General features: G+C 42.4%; 1 protein-coding gene across 3 annotated transcripts; it reads right to left on the bottom strand.

The window, feature by feature from the left end:
* Positions 1–2,595: 2,595 nt before the first annotated feature.
* Positions 2,596–23,027, bottom strand: cgnb (cingulin b). Of its 3 annotated transcripts, none has more exons than XM_071501139.1 (21): positions 22,848–23,008; positions 17,363–18,528; positions 17,110–17,204; positions 16,939–17,002; positions 13,696–13,793; positions 13,312–13,444; positions 13,015–13,227; positions 10,915–11,063; positions 10,215–10,241; positions 9,505–9,625; positions 8,972–9,184; positions 8,636–8,725; positions 7,689–7,946; positions 7,385–7,555; positions 6,629–6,790; positions 6,297–6,386; positions 6,102–6,185; positions 5,893–6,011; positions 5,441–5,549; positions 4,297–4,460; positions 2,596–4,034 (listed from the first exon to the last, which is right to left on the bottom strand). In XM_071501139.1, the coding sequence occupies exons 2-21, from the start codon at positions 18,497–18,499 to the stop codon at positions 3,902–3,904; spliced, it is 3,630 nt and encodes a 1,209-aa protein (XP_071357240.1). In that variant the 5' UTR covers positions 18,500–18,528; positions 22,848–23,008; the 3' UTR covers positions 2,596–3,901. The 3 variants fall into 3 exon arrangements, with proteins under 3 accessions (XP_071357240.1, XP_071357241.1, XP_071357242.1); XM_071501140.1 differs by lacking the exon at positions 22,848–23,008 and adding an exon at positions 22,288–22,309; XM_071501141.1 differs by lacking the exon at positions 10,215–10,241 and having other exon boundaries at positions 22,848–23,027.
* Between the last annotated feature and the right edge of the window lie 433 nt (positions 23,028–23,460).

Below are 23,460 nucleotides of genomic sequence, written 5' to 3' on the forward strand. Positions count from 1 at the left end.
AGTAGTGACATAACACACCATTGAAATACAATACTGCTTTGTGTAAGGGAACCTAACAGGGTAAATAGACTACTGGTAACAATGACATAAATTCAAAAGGCAGCTCATTTTGAAAAGCCCAGTCCTTAAGTAAAATTGCACTTGTTTGTTGATTAATGGCTTGGGCATAGAACAGTAGCCACCTTTATATTCTGTACATTGTAGAGCGTGCATGTTATTTCAAACCAAATTTTCCACTGGCAGGGGTGAATGTCGTGAAGTTGGGGTAAATCATGCCAAATGCCTGGTGATTAAATTGATGTAGATTGTATATTCTCTATTGAGCTAACATGCTAATTTAAATGTATTAAAAAAGTTATGTAAGTTGTTTACGTGTTGTTACTGACATACTCCTTCCTCATTCCTTCTAAACAAGGATAACAGCACGGCTCGGTGCTGGTACAGAACAGCATTTCTGCGCTGTCATTGTAATTCACAACCAGCAACATGAATGCTGACCACTCAAGTTGTAAAGCTACTGCTCACTTTCTCACGCATCGTGAAGATACACTCATACCACTAATACTTTCAGTGCAGCAAATTATATGATGAGCTACAGTAAAGTACAGGAAAGCTCCATCATTCACTGCGTGGACTGAATTCCACATGGTCATTTATTTTGACGGATTGAAATGAATGGACATCAAACTAAATTTCTATTCAACATTGACGGTTGTATCATATAATACTTTACTATCCAAGAAAATGAAAGACAACATTACGTCTTCCTGAGGAGGAAGGGTACAGACATGGAGGTTAGATGAGGTGGAGTCATGATTACAGCTTGATGTCTTCTGTAATTACATCAAACCAACTAAGGATTACAGACTCTGTCTGGGAGGGGGAAAACTCAGCCAGAGCTAAAAGAACCACACTGCTCACTCACTTCACACAAACAGCTTAGAAAGGGAATCTAGATTTTAAATAACGAAATGAGTTTGGGATATTTCATTATCTGAATATCGATGGCAGATTTTCAGAACACTCACATTTTCTTTTGGAACAAGTTTAGCTAATAATTCAGGAACAGTTTGAGTTTAATCCAGAACTGTTAATACTACTACTTATAATAATAATAATAATAATAATAATAATGATAAAAGACCGCATAAGGCACTGTTAAAGTAATATGGATAGTCCAGAATTCAAGCTTGGTTTAAAATGAATTGACTGTAATGAGCCACCAAGCAGTCCATGCTAGAATAATAATAGATTTCATGTCTACAGTAGCCAGTCCAAGGGATTTGGTCTTAAAATATATTTGTCTGCTACTATTTGTCACCTTATTGTTAGTGACCCCATGACGCCATGCTGCCTGACAATGTATGAAATTCCCTTTGACAGTAAACCATCAGGCCTGCTAAATTGGTTAGCAGTGATAAGCTGTGGAGGAGCTGCTGCACAGAACAAGACAGCAGGACAGCAGCAGGCTTTGATCTTGTATTCTCTGTATCCCTATAAAGGTGTGAACTTGCGTCAGGTTTTCTAATATTTTAAACTGGTCTCTGATACAAAGCAAAGTCCCGGCATATGTTAAGACTGCTGTCATTCCCTGTGTCTTTTGAAATCCAACATCCAGATGCTACATTTGAAAACATGCTGCATTTATCCTAAAAAAATATATCTTCTACTGTAAAACTATACAGTACATTTTACTGATTCCACCAGTTATGGTTTAATGGTTATCAATCTGCTTTTGCTTATAAACTTTCTTTCTTATTGGACTATCTTATATTCAACTATATTGGGGAGATTATGTATGGACATTCAGAGGGGAAAGAGGTCCATTGCAGCTTTAAAGCAGTAAAGTGAGGGTTAGGGTTAGAGAATCAATGAATTGGTACTAAGTTCAGGCCTGCCGCTACCTGGCACTCCTCCGACAGAGTACACAGAGCGGGCAGTTATGATGTCAGAGCCGCACCCCTGGGAAAGGTGGTTCACAGAGCATTTTATCCCAGGGGCAAAACAGTGGCTATCATAGACAAATAAAAGCTCTACAGTTGAAAGCAAAAGTTGGTCAACAGACTGAGATCTTTGGCAGACATAGTCAATGAAATGTTGTATTTTGTGAGTACAGTGTATGGATCTTTTGTTTGTTTTTTTTGCCTTTATGTGGCCATCATACCTCCTGGGTTCGAATAAAAAATAGTTTATCAAACTGGCAAAGTGGCCAAAAGGTTAAAACATCCGCCCTGGATTTTGAGCAAATCAGTAAATCTCTGTGACTGCTGCTCTGTAGGTTACTCTGATCTCTGGCCTCATTTTATGGAGGCACGGAAAAGTATTTTTTCTCTCCAGATTTTATGAAATGGCTTTTTACAAATTGGTGAAATAAAAGGGGAAAAAAAACAAGTAATTAGGTTTAAGATTTACATTGCACAGCTGAAAGCAAACTATGTAAAAATAATATCAATATAATATAATACTGTATACCACAGTGTCCCTGGTTCAGGTCTGGCCAACCTTTGTTGCCTCTCTTTCTCCCTCATTTCCTACAAAATTAGTGCACAACTTACATTATAACAAATAAAATAAGTAAGAATAATGAAGAAGAAGTACAATATACCTCTTTTTATTGTACACACGATCAAAAATGCACTTAAAATTTCTTACAACAATATTGGGATGCTTAAAAAGCTCTTTGCCAAATATCAAATGTTACCAGCAGCTTAATAAACAAACTCTAAATTTATAGCATCCTTGCTTGTAATTGCCCTAATACTAATTTTCAAAGTGACATTTTTAAACTATAATAACACCATCATCACAGCCAGTTGCAACAAAGAGAAATGCGGAACGCTTCCACAGCTAAGGTGATGACACACCTATTAGGAATGCAGAGGAGACGCAAGCAGAGGCAAGCATATGAAAAACTATTAAATCATTATAGCAGCAGCAGCAGCATATAAATACAATGCATGTGGTGATGACATTAAGTGAAAATATGAAACTCATTTTAAGGCATTTGAGTGAAACATGCATATGGACCAAGCTAAACACACAGCAATATATTGAACCACATTCAGAAATATGGCCATTAAAGTAGAAAAATTGATAGGGAGAAAATTAATCTCTGAGGATACACAGTGTTACTTTATGTATATTTGATTGTCTTGAGTAACAGGTATGCACAGCTAATACAGTGTAAAAATACGGGCTCAGTTTAAATGGCCTATTACTGTCACATTCAAAGGTAAAAAACAAACAAACAAAAAAAAAACATCACTTTCAACACACAGAGAAACACTTGGAGCCACTAACAACATTGACAGATCTAACTTATCATGCATAAGCAAACACAGGAAAAACCAACAACTGGAACAGTAAGAAAAAAAGAAAAAATATATTTTTGGTTTAAAAAAGATTTGAATTTGCAATTCTGGTGTCAGTGAAACAAAAAACCTTGCTACCATATGACCTCTGAACATAAACCATGCCACAGTAATGTGCTACCACAGTAGTATACTGTTTATATTGTCAATACAAAAACAGCAGAGAGCCTTTTTGAAAACATAATTTAAGCTGAAGTAGATGAAGTAAAACCTTAATAATAACTGTAATCATAATTCTTCTCTTCAGCAAAGCGGAGGAACAGTAGATCTCAAGAGAGATAAAACATGACAGCAAAGAAGCAATCATAATCAAAGCTGAAGGCTCAAAAAATGCAATCTAATTATCCTGACAACCTGTCTCTGTTGGACTGCTGCACTAAAAATAAAACCAAGAACAACTGCAAGGCAAGTCTGTAGTGCATGGCAACAGAGTTCTTGACATCCTGAGTACCTTTCTCTAACAAAATCTTACAAGTTCTTGCACTGAAAAAAAAAAAAAAAAAAATTTTCATTTTTGCAGTCATTTTATTCTAGGAGTTGGTGATCTGTAGGTGGCTTTCATTCAGGATGGAGGTGATGTTGGTGTCATAGAAACCATCCTCATCCTCAGAACTTAAAGTGGTGGAGCCCAGAGCTGCACGATGTGTCTGCTGTGACTTCCGCCTGAGAGAAAGCAGACAAAAGAAAATCCAGCATGACTCGGTTCTTTTACTTTCATACACTGCAGCTCAATGAATACAGGCCTGTGTAACGTTGGTTACTATAGAGTGCCACCTAGTGTAAAGATGACAGAGTGATGTGGTTACATATTAAATCCTAAAAGTTAAGGAAGTCACCTTACATTGTGTGTGAAATCAAATATAAGCCTTTTGTGACTAAACAAACACATCTAAGATCAACATTATTTCTCAGACTTAAGTCCTACTTTAGTTCTCCTTCTAGTGCTGTGACTTTGGCCTGCAGTGCCTCCTGCAGCTCCTGCTGCTCCTCCAAGTCCCTGAGGACCTTACGACGGACTCCCTCAAGGCGCTCCACCTCCCCTTCGCTCTCGTCCACCTGCCGTTTCAAGGCCTTCACACGCAGAGACAGCTGGGAACGGAGAGAGGGAGAGGCAGGGGGTTAGAGGGGAACAGAGGAGGTCACAGGTGAAGACGTGGGAGCAGAGGGGTAGAAGCCAGACAGATAGGGGTCAAAGCCAGGGGTTTGGTGGGTATGTGGGTTTGTAAGGGGGCAACTACGGCCACTGAAAAAAGGCCGAGGCAGCAGAAAGATGATAAGGGAAGGGAGGTCAGGGAGCGTTCTGGTGACCGAGTCAGGTTGGGTGTGGGTCAGGAGGAGTACAGATGAGATTAGTCTTATGTAAAACAAGCAATAAACGATGTTTGAACTATGTTAATGATTAAACAGCAGGTGTAGGTCAAACAGGATCTACAGATAATTCTCACTACATCATTAAAATTGTTGAGTAGGTAAATTAGTACAAAGAAAGAAACGGGAAACTTGAGACAACCACAGGAACATATTGATACTAAATTTCACTGGTTTGACATTAAAAGAATAGTTAGACAGTTTGGAAAATACACTTATTTACCTTGTTGCAAAAAGTTAGATTGATACCACTTTTGTGTCTGCATGGTTAATATGTAGTTAGAGCCAGCAGCCAGTTAGCTTAGCTTAGCTAAAAAAAAAAAAAAGGAACCAGAGGGAAACAGGTAGCGCTCACAAAATCGATATCTACTAGTAAATCTAAACTCAGCTTACTAATTAACATATTCTACCGCATCAGTTTGATCCTTACAAAAAACTAAACGTAAGAACTGCAGATGTTGGTTTTTACGAATAGTTATGTGCCAGCTAGCAGAGCCAGGCTAGCTGTTAGCACCCTCTGTTTCCAGTCTTTGTGCTTTGTGCTACTTACTCCCAGCAACAACAAAGGGCTATAAATAAGCAAAATATCTAACTGGTCCCCTAATTGGTTAGATCCAGTTTGAGTATCAGCTTTTTGTATTTAACCGGCAAACACTAGAACAAAGAGCAAAGATTATTTGCATGCAAATCTTGATATCTACCTGATCTCTCTGCTCAACGTGTTGGTTTCTCTCCTGGTCTAACGTGGCGTTTAGCTCCTTTAGTTTTCTCTCCATTCGTCTCTGAGAGGCCTGGATACTGGCCTTCTCTCTGTGGGGAGAAATTCAGAATTCATACAATACTACAACAATACCTTTGACACGATTATATTTACGTTTTTAGTGGGTAAGTTGTGGCATATTTTCCCTCATTCCTTTCCAGGTGTTGATTTCTGGGTCACACACACATATGTGTATGTAATCTTGGAGTTTGTCGTTGTTTGACGTATGAAAGGCCAGATGAGGGATTGCTTTACCCAAACAGCTTCTCAGTAAATTTTCCAGAAGTGTCAACAGTGTGCAGGAGCGACATGTGTCTCATTAAGATATCCAGAAAGTAGGACTGTCTATTTAAATATAGAGATTGTTTCTTTTTTGTCTTCTATCATACATACCTTTCTTCACTGCGAAGTCTCTCCTCTAACTCTTGAATTTTGTTTTCCAGCAGGGTGACTCCAGCTGAGGGTCGAGTCTGTCCCTCCATGTCTGCCACACGAGACTTCAACTCCTTCACCTGGAAGGGGAATAAACGAAAAAGCTAACTGTGTGTGTGTTTGTGCGTGTGTGTGTGTGTGTGTCCTGGCACTGAATGAATGAACATTACCTGTCTCTCAAGTGCGCTCTTGTCCATCTCCAGGTCATGTCTTGCCGAACGCTCCTGCATCAGCTCTGAACGAAGCTGATCCACCTGAGAGGAGAATGAGGAGGCAGTGTGAGCAAACCTGTCATCATTTCTGTCGTTTCATAGAAAATGCCTCCTGCTTATTTGCATGTGAATCCAAAAATTTCTATGTGGCACCTGATCTCTGCTGCGTGTGATACGGTCGTTCAGAAGCTCTACGCTGCTCCTCTCCTCATCCAGCTCGATCTCCAGAGTCTTAATTTTATCCTGTGAACACACATGCACACACACGTACACAGATAAATAAGGAGATTAACACATACTGTGACATATTATTTTTGGGGCTTATCTGCCTGTACTTAAAGCTATTTGACACCTCAACTTCACATGCATGCCTCCCTCACCATTTTCTATGTAAACTCAATTTGCTGACACACCACTGTATGCCCAGTTTACTCCCACCCATCTTTACATTACTGAGTTCATGACCTTCGACCTTGAAGCCTCACCTCCAGGCCCCTGATCTCCCTGCTGCGATCAGTGTGGGTGCTCTTCTCTGCCTCGAATTCGCTCTCCAAGTGTTTGAGACGGTTGTTGAGGAGATCTCTCTCCAACTGGGCACTGTCTCTCTCCTCACTGCACACCAGCAGCTCCTTCTTCAGACGGGAAACCTGAAAAAAAGGTGCAGGTGGTCTTTATATATGAAATTTTATAGGAATTCCACCTACTCTCAGCCCTTTTCCGCCTTCATAATTACCTTACATTTTGCCAAACATACATGCTCTGCCACACTGTCTCAGACTAAATGTGAAATATATATTTCCACATTTCTATGTCTTAACCACTTCTGGGTAAAAGGCTGCAAGCTGTTTATCACCTTATACATGCACTTCTACTATATTCTAACACAGCTAAGAGTGTACAGACAGCGAGGCTGTACATAGGCACAGCACTGCTATGAGCTAAATACTAACATCAGTATGAGAACATGTCCTCAATGACAATGTTGTCATTATTTTTAGTAGGTGCAATATTCACCGTGTTGGTTACCACCTCTGTAGTTTAGCATGTTAGAATGCTAATATTTGCTAATCAGTACTAAACACAAAGTACAGCTGAAGCTGATGGAAACATCGTTATTTTTTTGGCATTCGCTGATTAAAAAGTTTTGGACAAATTTAAATTTTGACCTGACATTGGTGCAAGACGAGTTTTCCTACATTTACATTCCCCTTCCTCCTCTTTTTCCTGCCCTTTGTCCTCACCTCTTCTTGCTGGGCCTTCAGGTTGCTCTGGGCTCTCTGCAGCTCGGCCAGCCTGTCTTTGTTGTTGCGCTGTGCCTCCTGCAGGTCCTTCCTTGAGCGCTCCCTGTAGTCATCGAGCTGTGTTTGCAGGGCTGCCACCGACTGACGGGAATCTCCCATCATCATCTCCATCTGACAGTGGAGGAGGCAAGAGAGAGAAAATGGGAATGAATGACAACATCGTTATGTATATGAGCAAACCATGCTGCTGCTCTAACTGTAACACACATTATCCACACACCCACACACACACACACACACACACCTCTTTGTTAATCTTCTCCAGGGCTCGGTCCAGCAGCCTCTTCTGCTCCTCCAGGTCGCTCTTGCCCCTCCGCAGCGCCTCCCTCTCCAGGTCTCTCTCCTCCAGCCGCCGGGTGAGCTCATCCCTCTCCTTGCTCAGGCGGGTGGCTCCTCTCTTGGCCTCCTCCAGCTGGGACTTCAGGGAGCGGTTTTCATCCTCCAGGGCTTCCACCGCCTCCTCCACCTCTGAGCTCCGGTTCACGCTGGAGTGAAGCCTCGTCTGGAGAATGACAAAATGTCCACTCATGAACATGGGGTCTATAGTGTGTGGTCTAGTTTGTGTTTTTATTACTATCAGGTTGTAGGTAAAATGTATTTCATGTGCATGATGTTAGGAAGAGAACAATATTTACCACATTGCAAACTAATTTGTATTTTTCCAGTATTTCATAATTGGCCTTTATACTCTGCATTGTTACATCTGTGATGTAAAATAGGAGCAATGGAAAATAATAAAGTGCTCTGAGTTTGTCCATATTCTACAGTTAGAAAAGAGACTCTGTACTTTACTGCATACAAACTCCAGACCAGAATCTTCCACTCCATATCCTTGACATGCAGATTTGTATTAGCTTTGCACCTATATGTGTGTGTACGACTACGCTCTTCACATGATCAAGAGTAATAAGATTAAAGCTCTTAAAACAGCTGTAATACGCTGGTTTTCTGGCGCACACAGAGCACAATGCACATCTTATGCAAATTTATCTCAGAGGGATTATTTTCCACGCTTACATGTTTGAGTTTCTCTTTGGATCTAATTTACTTCACATCTCTCAGTTGAAAATAGCGTCTGTGTGGGAGACCATTTCTTTTGTTCTTGTACTGTAAGTGTACTGAAATAATTTTGCGTGTGTGTATGCAGCTGTGTACTGTACTGTGGTTTATTTATTTATTTTGTGTGCGTACCATGCGGGCCAGCCTCTCTCTGAGACGAGTGTTTGCTTCCTGGAGCTCCAGGTTGGCGCCGTGGTCCACCACAGTCCTTCCAGCCAAAGACTGAAGAGAGGCGTGGGTCAAAACGGAGAGAAGCAGGGGGAAGGTGAAACAGAAACCTGATATTTGATGCAGAATTGACTGACAACATATAAAATACCTGCCCCTTCCCTCTGGTTTTTGATATGCATACATAAACTATACTCTCTTGTACATTAAATCCATTTCACTGATGCTCGAGGTGTTCTTTTAACCTTGTTTATATTATCACATTCACTTCTTTTCCATACAATCTAGACGCTGCTTCACCTCCTTTGCCTTCTCGAGCGCCTTTTCCAGCTCGGCCTTGTCTTTCTGCGACTGCTCCTTCAACCTGCTGATTTCAGACTGAAGCTCGGCCTCTTTCTCTCCGCTCGCTTTCTTCAGGGACTGAAGTGCCTCGCTCTTCTCGTCTAACTCGCCCTTTTGTTTGTCCAGATCGGCGCGAGCCCGCTTCAGGTCGTCATGGCAACGCTGAAGCTCCTTGGGATAAGTAATCAGAGATGAATAATGCGTGTGTGAGCAAGAGGAATGTGCCAGGGCGATTGCGTTTGTGTGTATGTGTGTGTGTGTGTGTGCGCGTTTTCTTGTGTGTGTATGTGTGTGTGTGTGCAGGAAAAATGAATTAGAATTTGAGAAATGATCTAAACTTCACCCAATGGAAAACCCACAGTCACATTACTGCTCTGACAGATTAAAAAAAACCAAACTAAACATATTGTGAAAAAAGAAAAGATGAGCCCCTGCATGTCACCCACACAACGAGCAGAATCTGTGTTCTGCCTAACGTGAACGTGAATTACCTCTACTAAAGACCGGTTATCATCAGGCGCAGGCATTTGTTTCTTCATGGAGAGAAGTGAATCTTGAAGAGTCTTCAGCTCGCCCTCAAATTCCCCCCTCTCCGAACGGGATTTCAACAGCCTGCAGAAAGAAAGTAGATCTTAAAGAGCACACAGTGATAGTAGCTGCCATGTAGCTTATTACAGACACACACACACACACACACACACACACACACACACACACACACACACACACATACATACACACTCCAAGGCTGCAAGCACGAACACACGTGCACATGCCAAAGCGAGCAACAAACAAAGCGCAAAGGGAGCAAAACTACGAAAAACATCACCACATCCAGAATCTGCCTTTTGTTTGAATAGAAATACTCAAAACTGAAACACACCACCTACTTATTTATTCAAAATGATGTCCATTAGCAATTCAATCAGGAAATGTGTTGTTTTGATTGATTGATTAAAAAAACAACAACAATAAAATAATGACTGATCAATATCACTTGAAGTAAATAAGTAAATTTGTGACTGTTGATTGGTTTGAAGGATTGACATGATTGGGTTTATCATCACCAGATCACTGATACAAACTCCACTCTGATCTATGAGCGTCTCAGGTGAATTTCAGGGAAAACATCTCAAGTTCTGATTGAAACTCGACTAAATCTACTCGAACCAAACACAGTGAGACTGATTTCCTCTCTCACATTCGACTGCTGAGGCGCTTCCCGCTCCTGCCGAATGAAAAGTCAAGCGAAAGAGGGCATGCATTAAAAATAACTCCAGAGAAATGTTATCTTGTAGGAGTGAACCAAAAACTGTTTTTTTTTTTGTTTTTTTTTTACAGCAAGGTTTTCAGTGAGGACTTCAGATTCTTTGAACCAATGCTCCTGATTGTAACATCAAACACGACAGAGAGTGTTTGATGCTTGACCGAGGCTGGAATATGTTACAACTGCCAATTCAAAGCTGTCGACATAAGCCTCTTTGAATGTGTATGTTTGTCTTTTTATGGATCCAAAGTAATTGTATGGCTCCATAATCAGTTTGCAATCTTAGAAATATGAGCTTACACTTATACTTTAGCCTTTAAATTAAACATTGATTTATCTTTGAATGTTATTTCATGCTTGTGAGGTGTTTTTTTAAGACATCCTTGAAGTAAGATATTTAAAAAGACACAGTATGTGCGCTCCGACCTCAAAATTAGATTCTGATGTGAGCTACCTCTATACAGAAAGACACAAAATACAGTAGCAAATGTTTTTGGTGACAGGTCATTAATGCTTAACAGCTGAACAGCTTACAAATATGGTGGATGTTGATGTATTTTAAGCTCATTTGCCATTTATTTCGATACGGTGCAATAAAGAACATATTTATATAGATAGACTTATAGACACTAACTCTTCTCTGGTGTCGTGCAGCTCCTGTGTGGTGACCTCCAGCTGCGTCTTCCACTGCTCTCCCTGATCTCTGCAGCTCTCCAGCTCTTCCTCTAGGGTCAACATGGAGGCGTTCACCCTCTCCCTCTCCTCCTCGATCTGCTCCTGGGACTGATACATGACCAACAAACACAAACACACACACACACACACACAAAATGATATCTAGAGTTATTAGAGTCAGTGTACAACACGGGTTTATCCCTGCTGTTAAATTACCCTTCTCATTATTATGACATACTGTATAAGAGCAGTGATTCAAAGGGAGCTCATACACCCAAATCTGTCACATTTTCTTTTAATTCAGTTTCTTTTCAAGCAAATGTTCGACACGAAGGATCAGAGACACAGAGAACGTTCAGCTTACTCCTTCATCAGCGTCTCTTCAACTTCTTAAAAAATACTTCTAGATAAGAAGTAACACCATTAAACTTCATACAAGATAAGAGCATGGTACAGTCGACACTAACAGCGATCCAGCTGCTTTAATCCTCCTCTTGCTAAATAAATCACCTCATCAAAAGCAGCTGACAACCTGTCTGTTTATTTCCTGCTCTCAGGCTGTGCATTATGTTCTTCCTGACACTGCTGTTGCTTTTTTTTTTTTTTTTTAAATCTGCATAACGATCTATTCCTGTACATACATAACTTCTTCTACATCCTACAGTACTCCAAAATAGTCCACTGGTAGAAACAGAAACTCGATGGTAGAGATTCAACCAGAAAAGTTTGACATTGCAATTGCCTGACCTCACGGTACCTCATGGTACCCTGACAGAATAGCAAGACAAAGCCTGGGTGTATAATAGGCGGATGCAAAATCAAGTCACTATTTAATCACCTTAATAACACCTGTAGGACAACTGCCTGACAGGTATAACCTGACTGCTCTCCCACTATAACTGTATAAAGAGCTCCTTGGAAAAGAAACTGTTTCTATCTAAAGAGTGCATTAGCAGAATGTGATGTAACAAAAAAAAATTCAGAGATTGGAAACTGAGAGATAGTCATTGTGGGTTTTACTGTGGCTGTCAGTGGGGTAAAAAAATTGTCCTGGTTAACTGCACTGTAATGTGCAGGTTACTGACTTTGACACTGAAACAACATCATAAGGATAATGACAATAATAAAGGAAAAAATATGTTAGTGTGCAAGTTTATATGGGACACAAATACCAAAAGCTCAAAATAAAATGGACATCACCTCTGACCAAACCCGCAAAGAAAGAAAAGCTTATAAAGAAACGTAGAATCCTGCACACTACTCACTCAAGTGATCCACAGTTTATGATCTGACAACTACACGATTTAAAGTGCAAGAAAAAAAAAACACAAGAAGAAGAAAAAACAAAATGGACTTCAAAGTGGAAAGTGGTATTTACTATTCGTTTCTTTAAGCAGTATATTCAGTTCTGTCTGTGCAAACAGTGCTTTGCTTGTTCTTTCCTCAGTTTATTGAATTGGTTCACATTGGTTCAGTGACGTCTGCGTTACGAAAGCAACATTTTTAGCTTTACTGAACCAAATAAAATCTTCCTTCTTTCTAAAGGTTCATCTGGTCAAAAACACAGTAGGATACGCTAAACCTACAACAAAGTAACCGCACAAAAATGCAACTGGAATCAACTCAGAAGCATTTATGAGGCAGCTGACGATCATGCAGAGACCGTAGAAGTCACTGGTGTTGAAGTGACACATTTGTTTTATAATTTTACTGATCAATATTCTTGCTGTGTATCATTAGTCCCCTATTGGCTGAGTTAGTTTGAAAAGTCCCTTATGATTTGTCACATCTGCACAGTTTTTATTCCTTTCATCCCTGTTTTCAGTGTTTTTTTAATCATTTAATCAAAGAGCCTTAAATCTCAACTACTGACAACTAGCGAAGAATACATTTCAAGAATCATATTTTCTCTTAAATGTTCCATGGACCACTGCAGCACCACAGTTCAAACCACAGGAGTTCTGTTCAGAAAAGTCATGTTCTAACTCCCGGGCTGCAACAATGTAAAGTTTTACGTGACTGACTCGATGCACAAAATGCAATAAGCAGTGCCATCCACCTGTGTGACCTGTTCCATGGTTTTTCTCAGTTTCGCCATGTCCTGGCTGTACTGCTCCCTGAGAGCCTCCATCTCTCTGTCATGGCACTCAACCTCCTCCTTCAGAGCTCCCTTCAGGGCCGTCAGCTCCCGCTCCCGCTGGTGGAGCGTATCCTCCTGCCGCTGACGTAACATGGCAGCCTCAGCCAGCTCGGCCTGCAGAGTCATCAGATCCTGGGGGCGGGGGGTGTACAGATAAGTAGATAGTAAGACAGATAAAAGTGTTTGTGTGTGTGCAGCTTTGCAGCGTGTCAGTACCGTCTGCAGTGAGTCTGAGTGAGGGGAGTTTTCTGAAACCCTCCTCAGCTCCTCTTGAAGCTCAGCCAGCTGGTCTTCCTGTAGGCGCAGACGACACTCTGCGCCCTCTCTCACCATACGCTCCTCGGCCAGTCTGCACGCACACACACACACACACACACACACACACATTACTCATACTGCAACACCAGAGTCATTAGCAAGCCAATCAATCAAGTAATAGCAAAACGATCCATTGACCAAAAAAAAAGCCACAGCAGCAATAACTGGAAGTGTATTGTTGGCTGTTAAGTGCACACACTGTACATGCAAAACCACAAACACCCACACACACACACACACACACACACGCACACACGCATACACACCCACACACACTCTTACTCGTCATGGGCCTGCTGCAGTTCTCTCTTGCAACGGTCGAGTTGCTCCTGAAGTTCCTCAAAATTCCCCTTTTGGAGACTTCCATCAGATGCTCCTTTCTGTACACAAACACACACACACACACACACACACACACAAAGTGTAGAGGAGATTGAGGGTGAGGCTTTAGAGGAAAAAGAACAAAGAGAGATCACAAAGACAGAGAACAGAACTGGAAACACTGCAACAGAGTGTCAGTGTCAACCTTGCACATACATTATGCGCTCTGTATTATCTTTAACATTAAAAAGAAAAATAAAACACCCTGCCTTGGGTTTTTTGCCCTAGTTTCTGACAGTCCAAAAAAAAAAAAAAAATCACTGAGAGAACAGACCCTGCCAGTGTGCTCAGACATCGTCAAAAAAAGCTGATCTCCCCCACATAAACAACAGTTTCTGACAGGCTGCAGGGGAGCAGAGCCGGAGCGGCGGCTCGTTTGTCGCCCACACCACTCCGCTGCTCATCAAGGCTCAGGCTCACTGAGAAGGAGGTAGAAGCGCAGCCTGCCCATGAAACGTCTGTTATCCTCCTACACACTCATTACAGGGACGCACACACAGAGAGAAGAGAGACAAAATGAGGATCACAGGCGGGTTTGCTCCTCAGGGGACCGCACATTTCTGTTACTTATCAGCGATGGATTATGAAGATATACTTTGTACAGATTTGTTTCATTTTCTTCTCGTCCCCCACAGGACAGTGTGTAGATAATCCTGTTCTGGGACATTTCAGTTTCTCGGTGTCCTAACAAAAAGATAATTAACTGAAGATAACATAACTGAGAATATGTATAAGCTCTTTGAGCACTTGGATTGAATTGCATCAGCTGTATCCTTAAAACAGACTCTCCTCCCATCCCCTTTACATTAATAGTCACAGCTGAATTACTAACTGAACGCTTATTGCAAACGAGATTCGATGTAAGCCCGGTCTAAAATAATGGCTGATTTGATTTCACCTCTAGTTCAGTGGTTACCAATGTGGGGGTTGGGACCCTCCGAAGATGTCGCCAGGTAACTCTGGGGGGTCATGAACAGTGGAGCAGAAAAGAAAAATGAATCTTTGTTCAATTTGTGAGCAACAAATGACTTCATAGTTGCTGCATTAGTCCAGATTTAATCCAAAACCCAAAAGTAAATCGATTAAAGAATCCATCCACCATGAGGGGCAAATGTAACATAATGTTAAGCTCAGCGACTGGGTTGGGATCTGTAGGTAACTTTTCCCCTGAATTTTTTATTTACACGGATTTCAACTTGATTTCTTTTTATCAAAGATATTTTTGATGCATCATCTGATCTTTTGTGATGATAATTAACCGGGGAGGAGCCCTAACTGTGAAACATTCAACAATGTCTGTGGGACACATAATTGAAAGTTTCACTTCCATACCAGGAACACCTGAAATAGCTCTTTGGTTCAAATGGTCACACCCAGTACACATTAGCAAACTGATGAGCAGGCCAAAATGAAATTGCTTTGTTCTTTTAAGGGGTCACAAACCAGAAAGGCTATGACCCAATTCTTTCCCATTTTGATCACCGGTGCTCACTCTCTACACGAACAGACATACAGCAGCTGTCTTAGATTCAGGTAATCCAACACATCCAGCATCTGATCCTCAGTTAACCTGGGGAACAAACAGGGCGCTGGTGCATTAACTCATCACTCTCCCACTGACACACATTAACTGGTAACACTGCATTAAACCAGTCAAAACATACCACAAGCTCTTAGAGTGAGCCACATACATTAGTGGCACAGGGAATGTGAACCCTGCTTCACATTACACTGTGAAATGCAAGTAAGCCTGTGAAGTGAAAGGCTAAGCGTGTGTCAGTATATTAATGTGGATGTTGGATGCATCACAAATGCCCCAAAACAGTCTCCGAATGAGCCCTTTGGTGTGCAACAAGACACGTCATCTGCTCCTGCTCTGATCTCATGTTTTGGTTTTATACAGACAAAAGCAATGTTTTGGTGTAGAAGCAGAGCTGGAGAAGAAATAGCCTCAGGCAATTAAAAAAAAACAACAACAAAAAAAAAAACACTCTAAACCCCTTCATCCTACACTTGGATGCTTGGTTTGAGAAATCAGCCACTGAATCCACTGAAATGGACGGTGTGGTTAACGTCATGAAAGAGCAAGGAGGTTTTGCACAACAAGACCCCTCTAAGAAGGATCTGTCCCATCCGGCAAGCCAACCCCCAGCTGGTGCAGGGTTCCAGTCCAACTCAATTATTGATGCCTCTCAATGACTGCGCTCTCAACACACACTGAGCCCTCAACAGCTTTCCTCTGCAGGTGCATCGTTGCCAAGAGACAAGACGGGCAAATAATTCACAAGCAGCCATGGCCACGACCATGCTGAGAAGTACATAACAAGGGATCATACATAATCAAGTGTATGTGATGTGAGAAGGTAAGGACACAAAGGAATTACTTCTGTATGTAGATTTATGCAAAAGGATGCAAATTTAAAGGAAGTAGTGCGTGTGTCCTCATAAAAACCACGGCACAGTCTATTTTAATAAGGTGTCAGAGGAGCACGAAGGAGTAGGCACCAAAATTGACAGAGAAATACTCAGCAAGCCTCTTAATTTTCATACTTTTGGCCTGCCAGAGGAGGATCCTTGGGGACAAAGTTGAATAAGATAGAAACTTCATATCCTAAGAAAGGAGGACTGGCTGCCAACCATCTGTTAGCTTCATTATAAGAACTGCTCTGCTGAGAAGAAGACCACCCATCCCTGACGCCACTACGTTCCAACCTTTTGTTTGACCAATATGCACAACAAAAGCAAAGTCGGACAAGTGCCATTATAAATTTATGCAATGTCTTAATTGTTATTATATCAGCAGTGCATTTCTTCCTCTGGCTTACATGCAATCCTGTGATTTAAATGTGGAACACCAGAGCTAGTTTCATTTGTTGATGAATATGGTGAGATATGGTTGAAAGCTCTGGAAAAGTGTGTAAACAGATCTTTGAGTTGACATTATTTGTCACGCGCACTGCTCCCAGTATCAAGGATGGACTTCCATGCTCACATTATTACAGTTTTTTTTTCGTTTAGTTAAAGAATTGTCAGAAACACACAAAATACAAGTTTTGCTAAAAATATTTTTTCTAATCTGTAAGTAAAGCTCTCATTTACTACATGTGGGTGTAATATGGGATGAGATTTAACGTCTTGTCGTACCTTAAAGCTGCTGGTTGTCTCATAACCAGGGTTGACCCTTCTTGTGAGGGACCCCTCACTCTCACTGTTGTTGACGAGGAAAAAATGGACAGAGGATTAGACTGGTAAACTCAGTGTATCCATATTGTAACAGTGACTCTAGCCATTCAGTAAATCCTGTTTGTAGTTTACCTGTCTTTGAGAGAGTTGAAAATAGACTGCTTGACCTGAGGCTCCTCCCCTCTGAGGACCTTGCTGCTTTGACTCAGGCTCCTTGGGCGTATCTCCTTCAAATAGAAAGTTACCAAATTTAAAAAAAAACAAACAAAAAAAAAAAACCACACACACACACACACACACACACATGCGCGCGCATGAGACACAAAACAAAGAGACTATATAATACCTGCAAATAGCTCCTAAGCTCCCCACAGCTGGTACTTACAGGCTTTTTAGCTACAGCTGGAGAGAAGTCCTTGGCAACAAACTTCCCTGGTGACTTAAAGCTGGGCTTGGGGGCCTCGAGTGCCGTCACCTTGGCAACAGATGCAGGGCTCCTTCCCAGGCTACCGCTCGCTGGGGCAGATGACGTCAACAAATTGGAGGATGTAGACAGGGGAACAGCGTAGGGATTCACAAGAATGGAAGAGGTAGGAGAGGGAGGGGAAACTTCTGGCTGAACACCTCCTCTTGTGTCAAGACTTCTGGACCTCCTGCGCTCATCAAACCTGAGCCGCTGCCTCGCTCCAGAGCGGCCTCTGGTCTGTGGGGTGCTGCCTGGTGTCGAACTGTTAAATTTGCTGATGAGCTTGTTGATGGGAGCCAGGGAGTTGGTGTCGATCGCAGGGGCAGGCTCCCCATTGGTTGACGGTGGAGGTTCTGGGGACGACTCTGAAAGGTAATCTGTTCTCTGTTTTTTCCCACTGAACCTCCCCAAAGAGCCTGTGAAACCAGAGCCAGCTTGCTTGACCCCTCTGGGTCCCGTGCCGTTTAATTTGACAGGTTTCAGTCCTGCTTCATTATACTCCTCTGTATTAGTCCACTCTTTGTTTTTCTCTGCTTCACTGGCTGTTGCTTTGAGTTGGGGTTCAGCTTTTGCCCTTTCCACCTGTCCTTCTCTTCCAGCTCCACCTTCCTCCTCCCCTTGTGTTCCTGCTTGACCATCCCCTGGAGGTCGCTTAAGAGGGCTCCCGAAAATCTCCCCATCCTCATCCTCTGCTGGAGAAACAGGGGAGCGTGTCGTGTTCACAGCAGGTACGTAGGGGTTCGCGAATTCTGTTGATTCTTTATTCGTTTTGGGGAGGCTGTTGTAGGGTGACGGTGACCCTGAGCTGGGTGTGGGAGTATTTAGCTGAACTCCATATGAGTCGCCTTTCTCACCATCTTTCAGGACCACGTAAGGCTGTCCAGAGATTCCCTGAACCCGCACTGCTACCCCATATTTATTGGAGGGGGGAGCTGTACTGTTGTTTCCCCTGGATTTATCAGGATGACCCCCGCCTGTGTCATGGAGGTCCTTGATGAAGCGTATCTGAACGCCATAATCCACGAGAGGCTTCTTGTCAGTGGAGAGAGTGCTCATGTTCACTTCCTGGTTTCGGTGCAAGCAGCCTGGTCAGATAGAGAGGGGAAAACAGCAGAGATGCAAATCAGGTTACGTAAGCAACAAGGAGACTTAGCATGAAAGTTTACATGCTGCAATCCTAAAAAATCTATTCCACAATTCAGACCTGCAGAGGATCAAGCTCTCAGCCGCACTGTTACAATGTGCCCTAGTCTATTTTGCTTTTGCAAGAGACATGATTACTCCCTAACTCCTCTGCCTCCCTTTGACCCATGTCACTCCTTCTTCATAACCTCCTCCTTGGCTTTTGTGTGAATCGCCCAGTTCTTCCCAGGTGGAGTCAGTCTGGCTCAGCTAAAATATCAGATTGCTGGTATATCTTGATTAAGCTGTCATCTTCTTTTGCTGCTCTACAGGTTAAATTCCTTCTCAACCAGAATGTATTGTATTCATGTCATGCCAAATATGCTACCGGGCACCAAGAATCTCTTTGAACAGGTCGAGGCCCACTTTTTCCCAGAGGGTGTGTTGAGACAGCAGGGAAAACACAGTGGGAGTAGTAGTTTGTGTGTATAGGATACCTCAGACCATTAATATGATGTCTCTTATTTACAAGTTACAAGGCAAGTTGATATGCCACTGTGTGTTTCTATCCAATCATTATTAAAGAAGACAGGACATAAGAAGGATAATTTGGTGACTCATTCAGTTTTTTTGGTATTTCTCTGTATTCAAACCATCTAGAAGTTTTTTTTTACTCTGATACTGGGAAACAGAGGAACAAGGATCTACTGTAAAGGGGTGCAAGTAGATTTTTTATAGATTATATTTGCACTACTGGTGGCCAAAGTAGCAAATGATCAGCTGATACTGACAGTCTGTCACATATTTTACTGACAAATAAATATAAGTTTTAATATTATGTTACAGGGGCATTCCCCTGATTTTACACATGAAGGTCAGTTTAGTGGTCATGAGTGGAACTACTCAGCCTGTGATAAAACTTGTATAATGTCCTCTGTGTCTGGGGAAGGGGATTTATAAAAATAACCCAGATGATGTCACCAGGGTTATCTCATCTTGGGCTTGGAAAATAAAAACTTACTAAATAAAGTCTGTGTTACACAACAGAGGCTTGGAGTTTGAAAGAAGTGAGCATTTACAAGACAGGGAGGGCCAAATAAAAAAGATGCTGTCGTTACCTTATGGGGAATGTAGGAATCTGTATTTGTGTCGAATTTAAATATGGCTGCAAATACCATTTTCATTGTTGAATAATCTTGATTATTCATTTAGTCTTTAGTCCACAGTGACATAACCATCAGTCCAAAACCCAAAGCTGTTACACATCACAAAGAAAAGTCACGTTTGAGAAGCTGGACCCACTGTTTGGCATTTTTGCCTAAAAACATCTTGTCCACCTTACATGCTCTGAAAATGAGTTTGGTGATGAACACTATGAGAAGGTGAATACTCCTCCTTTTGTCCAGGCTCTGTGAAGCATTAAACACTAGGGTCTATATCAGGACTGGGCCTCCTCTCTTTCTCTCTGCCTCTGCCAGAGTCTCCCCAGTCGCCAGACTTCAGAGTAGAGTCACTCAGGCGTAGACTGTTTACTTTGAGCTGTGCAGGCACAGACATCAGCTCAAGCATATGCAGATACACACACATATATATATGAACTGGTGTGTGCATATGCACAAACCCACTGTGCATTCCTCATCTGGTAGCAGGTAGTTGATCTAATAAGCAACTTCTCCTTTCAAGCAAGTAATAAGTAATGTGCAGTATCTTATGAGAGCTTCTTGACAAGCAGAAATCGTCATTCCTCTTGTATCTCTGTATTTAAACTCTGCTAATATTCAGTACCACACTCCGACCACCGGCACACCTCCAGCTCTGACTCTCACAGAACTTAAAGTGTAACCAACTCTAACTGACCGCTGGTTACAGTGTAACACGCAGCACCTTGACTAGCAATGAGGTTAGATTAGGGAATCAAAGTCAGCCTTTGTCTTTCCCAAAAACATTCTTAGGATTCCAGACGCCCCCTTTTACACTTGGCATTGCGCGTGGTTTGCATTTGTATAATAAGGACAGATTAAGAGGAAACTGAGAACTGGGGCAGCATCAACTGTAAAGCCTACACATCCGCAAAAGTGTCCACATAGGCAGTAAATGAAAAGTGAAGAGACTAATTAATGGATGAAAAACCGGAGACTAAAAATACAGTGCAAAACAAATGAATTCTGCCGTCCTAACATAACAACAAGCGACCTGCTTTGCAGACCATGTTGGACATCAAAACACGTATGTTTCTCTTTGTCAATTTTAACTGCTGTCAAGGAGCTCAGCCCTCCGCTGCTGGTCACTGGTCACAACCGCATGCTCCCAGGTGTGAACATGCTCCCTGGGTAAACACAGATTTCAACAAAGGCTCAGTTGTTGTGCACGTTCAGCAACCGGTAGCCGAGCACTGGCTGGTGACAACTGGTTCACCTCCTCTCATGCTCTCTCTCTCTCGCTTGTCACAAGGAAAGGCTGTGTCAACAGAGACAGGAATGTCACTAAACGGGCCGATCTGCCATCACGCTTCCCTTCCTCCTCACCCAGCATTCACTTCTCATTGTCCTCTGGCCTGTTCTTGCACCCTCCTCTGCTTCTTACCTCATATCTGCTCTTCAGCTTTCTGTCACAGTTTCTCTCGCCCCTGGGTATCTGAAGAAGACAAGTTACTTTGTCGCTAGGGCTTGGTGATTTGGCTGAGCTCAATGCCAGTAGGCCCATATTACAAGAGGAAACAATTAGCAGAGGAATAGATAAACGGAAAAAGTAATACACAACAATTTTGATCCTTTATAGGGTTGTTTAAGCGTAAACTCCAAACATGTGCCGGTTTCGAGCTTCTCCAAGATGGGCATTTCCTGCTTTTCTCCGTTTTATTTTATTGTAAATTGAATGTCATTGGTTGACGCTGGTTAGACAAAAACCGAAGATATCACCTGTAAAAATTGTGAGGGTCACATCTTCACTTGATAAACTGAGAAGAAAAACTTATCCCGACTTGATCCCAAATGAAAGTAATCATTAGTTACAGCCATGAAGACTTTTAGAAAATAATATATAAACCAGGACATGACAAATATAGACAACATTTCATAATCAATAAACTGATGTTCAGCTCCTCACATATGTAAAACAAAATGTTATTTAACTAGTTTTGTTCGTTTCTGGTATAATTTGCTTGGGATAAATTGTTTAGGTAACTGAATTGTTGTAAAACAATAACCCAAAATGGATGTATCACCATGCAATTACAATAAAAGCCAATGATGACACTGAATTTAACACCCAGTCCTATGTGTCACATAAAAACATACGTGGGATTTGTTTTTGGGTGAGTATGGTTATTTTTCTCCAACAGAAAAGCCATCCTGGTTAGACTGTTGTCAGCGTTGTGGGATGTGTTGTTGATGGTGGGGGCAGTTTCTCTTGTGTAAAATAACAACAGCGATGGTGAAAGTGAGCCTGAAGTGTGGCCTAAAGCAACACCAACATCTTTCAACAGCAGCAGGTGAGTTCTCGCTGGTAAACTAACATGCAGACATACATTTGTGAGGTTTATCTCACTTTTCAGCCACCTACTTTTTTTTTTTTTAAACACAGCTCGACTCATTCCTTCAATAATATCACTTTTAAATTCGTGCTAATTTGCCAGCAGAGGACACTTTACACAGCGGGAACCATCACAGCAGAGTATCCCAATGAGCACCTGTCTGCGCCTGGGCTCGTTGCGTCACACCCACCTATCCGGTCGGTCAGTTTCGGTGCGAGTCGAAACCGTGTTCGGGTTGTTTACAGGAGCCGCAAGCGACGGGATAAACAACCGACGCACCTGCCCACCACCGACACGCCGTCGCGTCCGATTTGAAGCCTTCACCTCCTATAATAACCTCTCATATCCTCTTTACGCAGCGCAGTCAGATCCAATTATAGACAGCGGAACGGCACACGCACACACACACACACACACACACACACGCACACACACACACACACACACACACAGAGGTGGATCCAGACCCTCTGGAAAAAGCGGACAAACCACCAACCCCAGGCTGGTTGTCGGTCATTGTCGTGAGCAGGAAAAGCCGAGGACGAGAGCACGGCTGCCGGAGCCCAAACACAGAGCCACAGGTGTCCGTCCAAATGTTAGAAACATGCCCGCTCAGCAAAAACGGGGCTTTAGAGTATTAGACGGCCAACACATCCACACACTTGTTCACCAAATCCCACAAAAGTAAACACACAGTACACAGGCAGCGGCTGTGTACAGACTCAGACCGGGACACTTGCTCTACTGTACCTGCAAAGATAAATGCCGAGATGCTCCTTCCTCCTCAGTCAGGGGTCCTGTGTGTGTGTGTGTGTGTGTGTGTGTGTGTGTGTGTGTGTGTGTCAGCCTTTGCAGCAGCAGCAGCAGCCCTGTGCAGCGCTGTCGGGATGAGAAGATGTTGCTCAACCAACTGAGGACATGGGGGAAATTCAGCCCGCTACCAGCGCAACCTGTTGCCAGCACATCGGACAGCCATCGTCCCGCCTCAGGACCGACTTCATTGGTGGGAGGCTCCCCGAAGAGGCGGCGCCTGCTGCGGGCTCAGTTTCATCTCTGCACACACCGGTTATTATCGCAGCCAATGTGCGACCCGTTTCCACAGAGGTGTTATGGGAAATTATTTCTCAATCAATTTGAAAATGTTGGATGGCAGTTTTGGGCTGTTGTTATATTCAATACCAAGGCAAGCACCGAGATATACTGATCCCTGCAGAGGCCAAGCCAGTGATGTGTTGACAGAAAAAAGGCAATTCTAGTTACTCAACATGGTAATTTACCTCCTGTGGCTACACTATAGCCTGTATAATCATTAAATACGGCCTGGCTTTAAAACTCCATCCATTTTCTATTTTTGTCAAGTGAC

The sequence above is a fragment of the Trachinotus anak genome, unplaced genomic scaffold (assembly GCF_046630095.1).
Source record: "Trachinotus anak isolate AG129_WGS33_773 ecotype Australia unplaced genomic scaffold, CSIRO_AGI_Tana_v1 ptg000016l, whole genome shotgun sequence".
Lineage (NCBI taxonomy): Eukaryota > Metazoa > Chordata > Actinopteri > Carangiformes > Carangidae > Trachinotus > Trachinotus anak.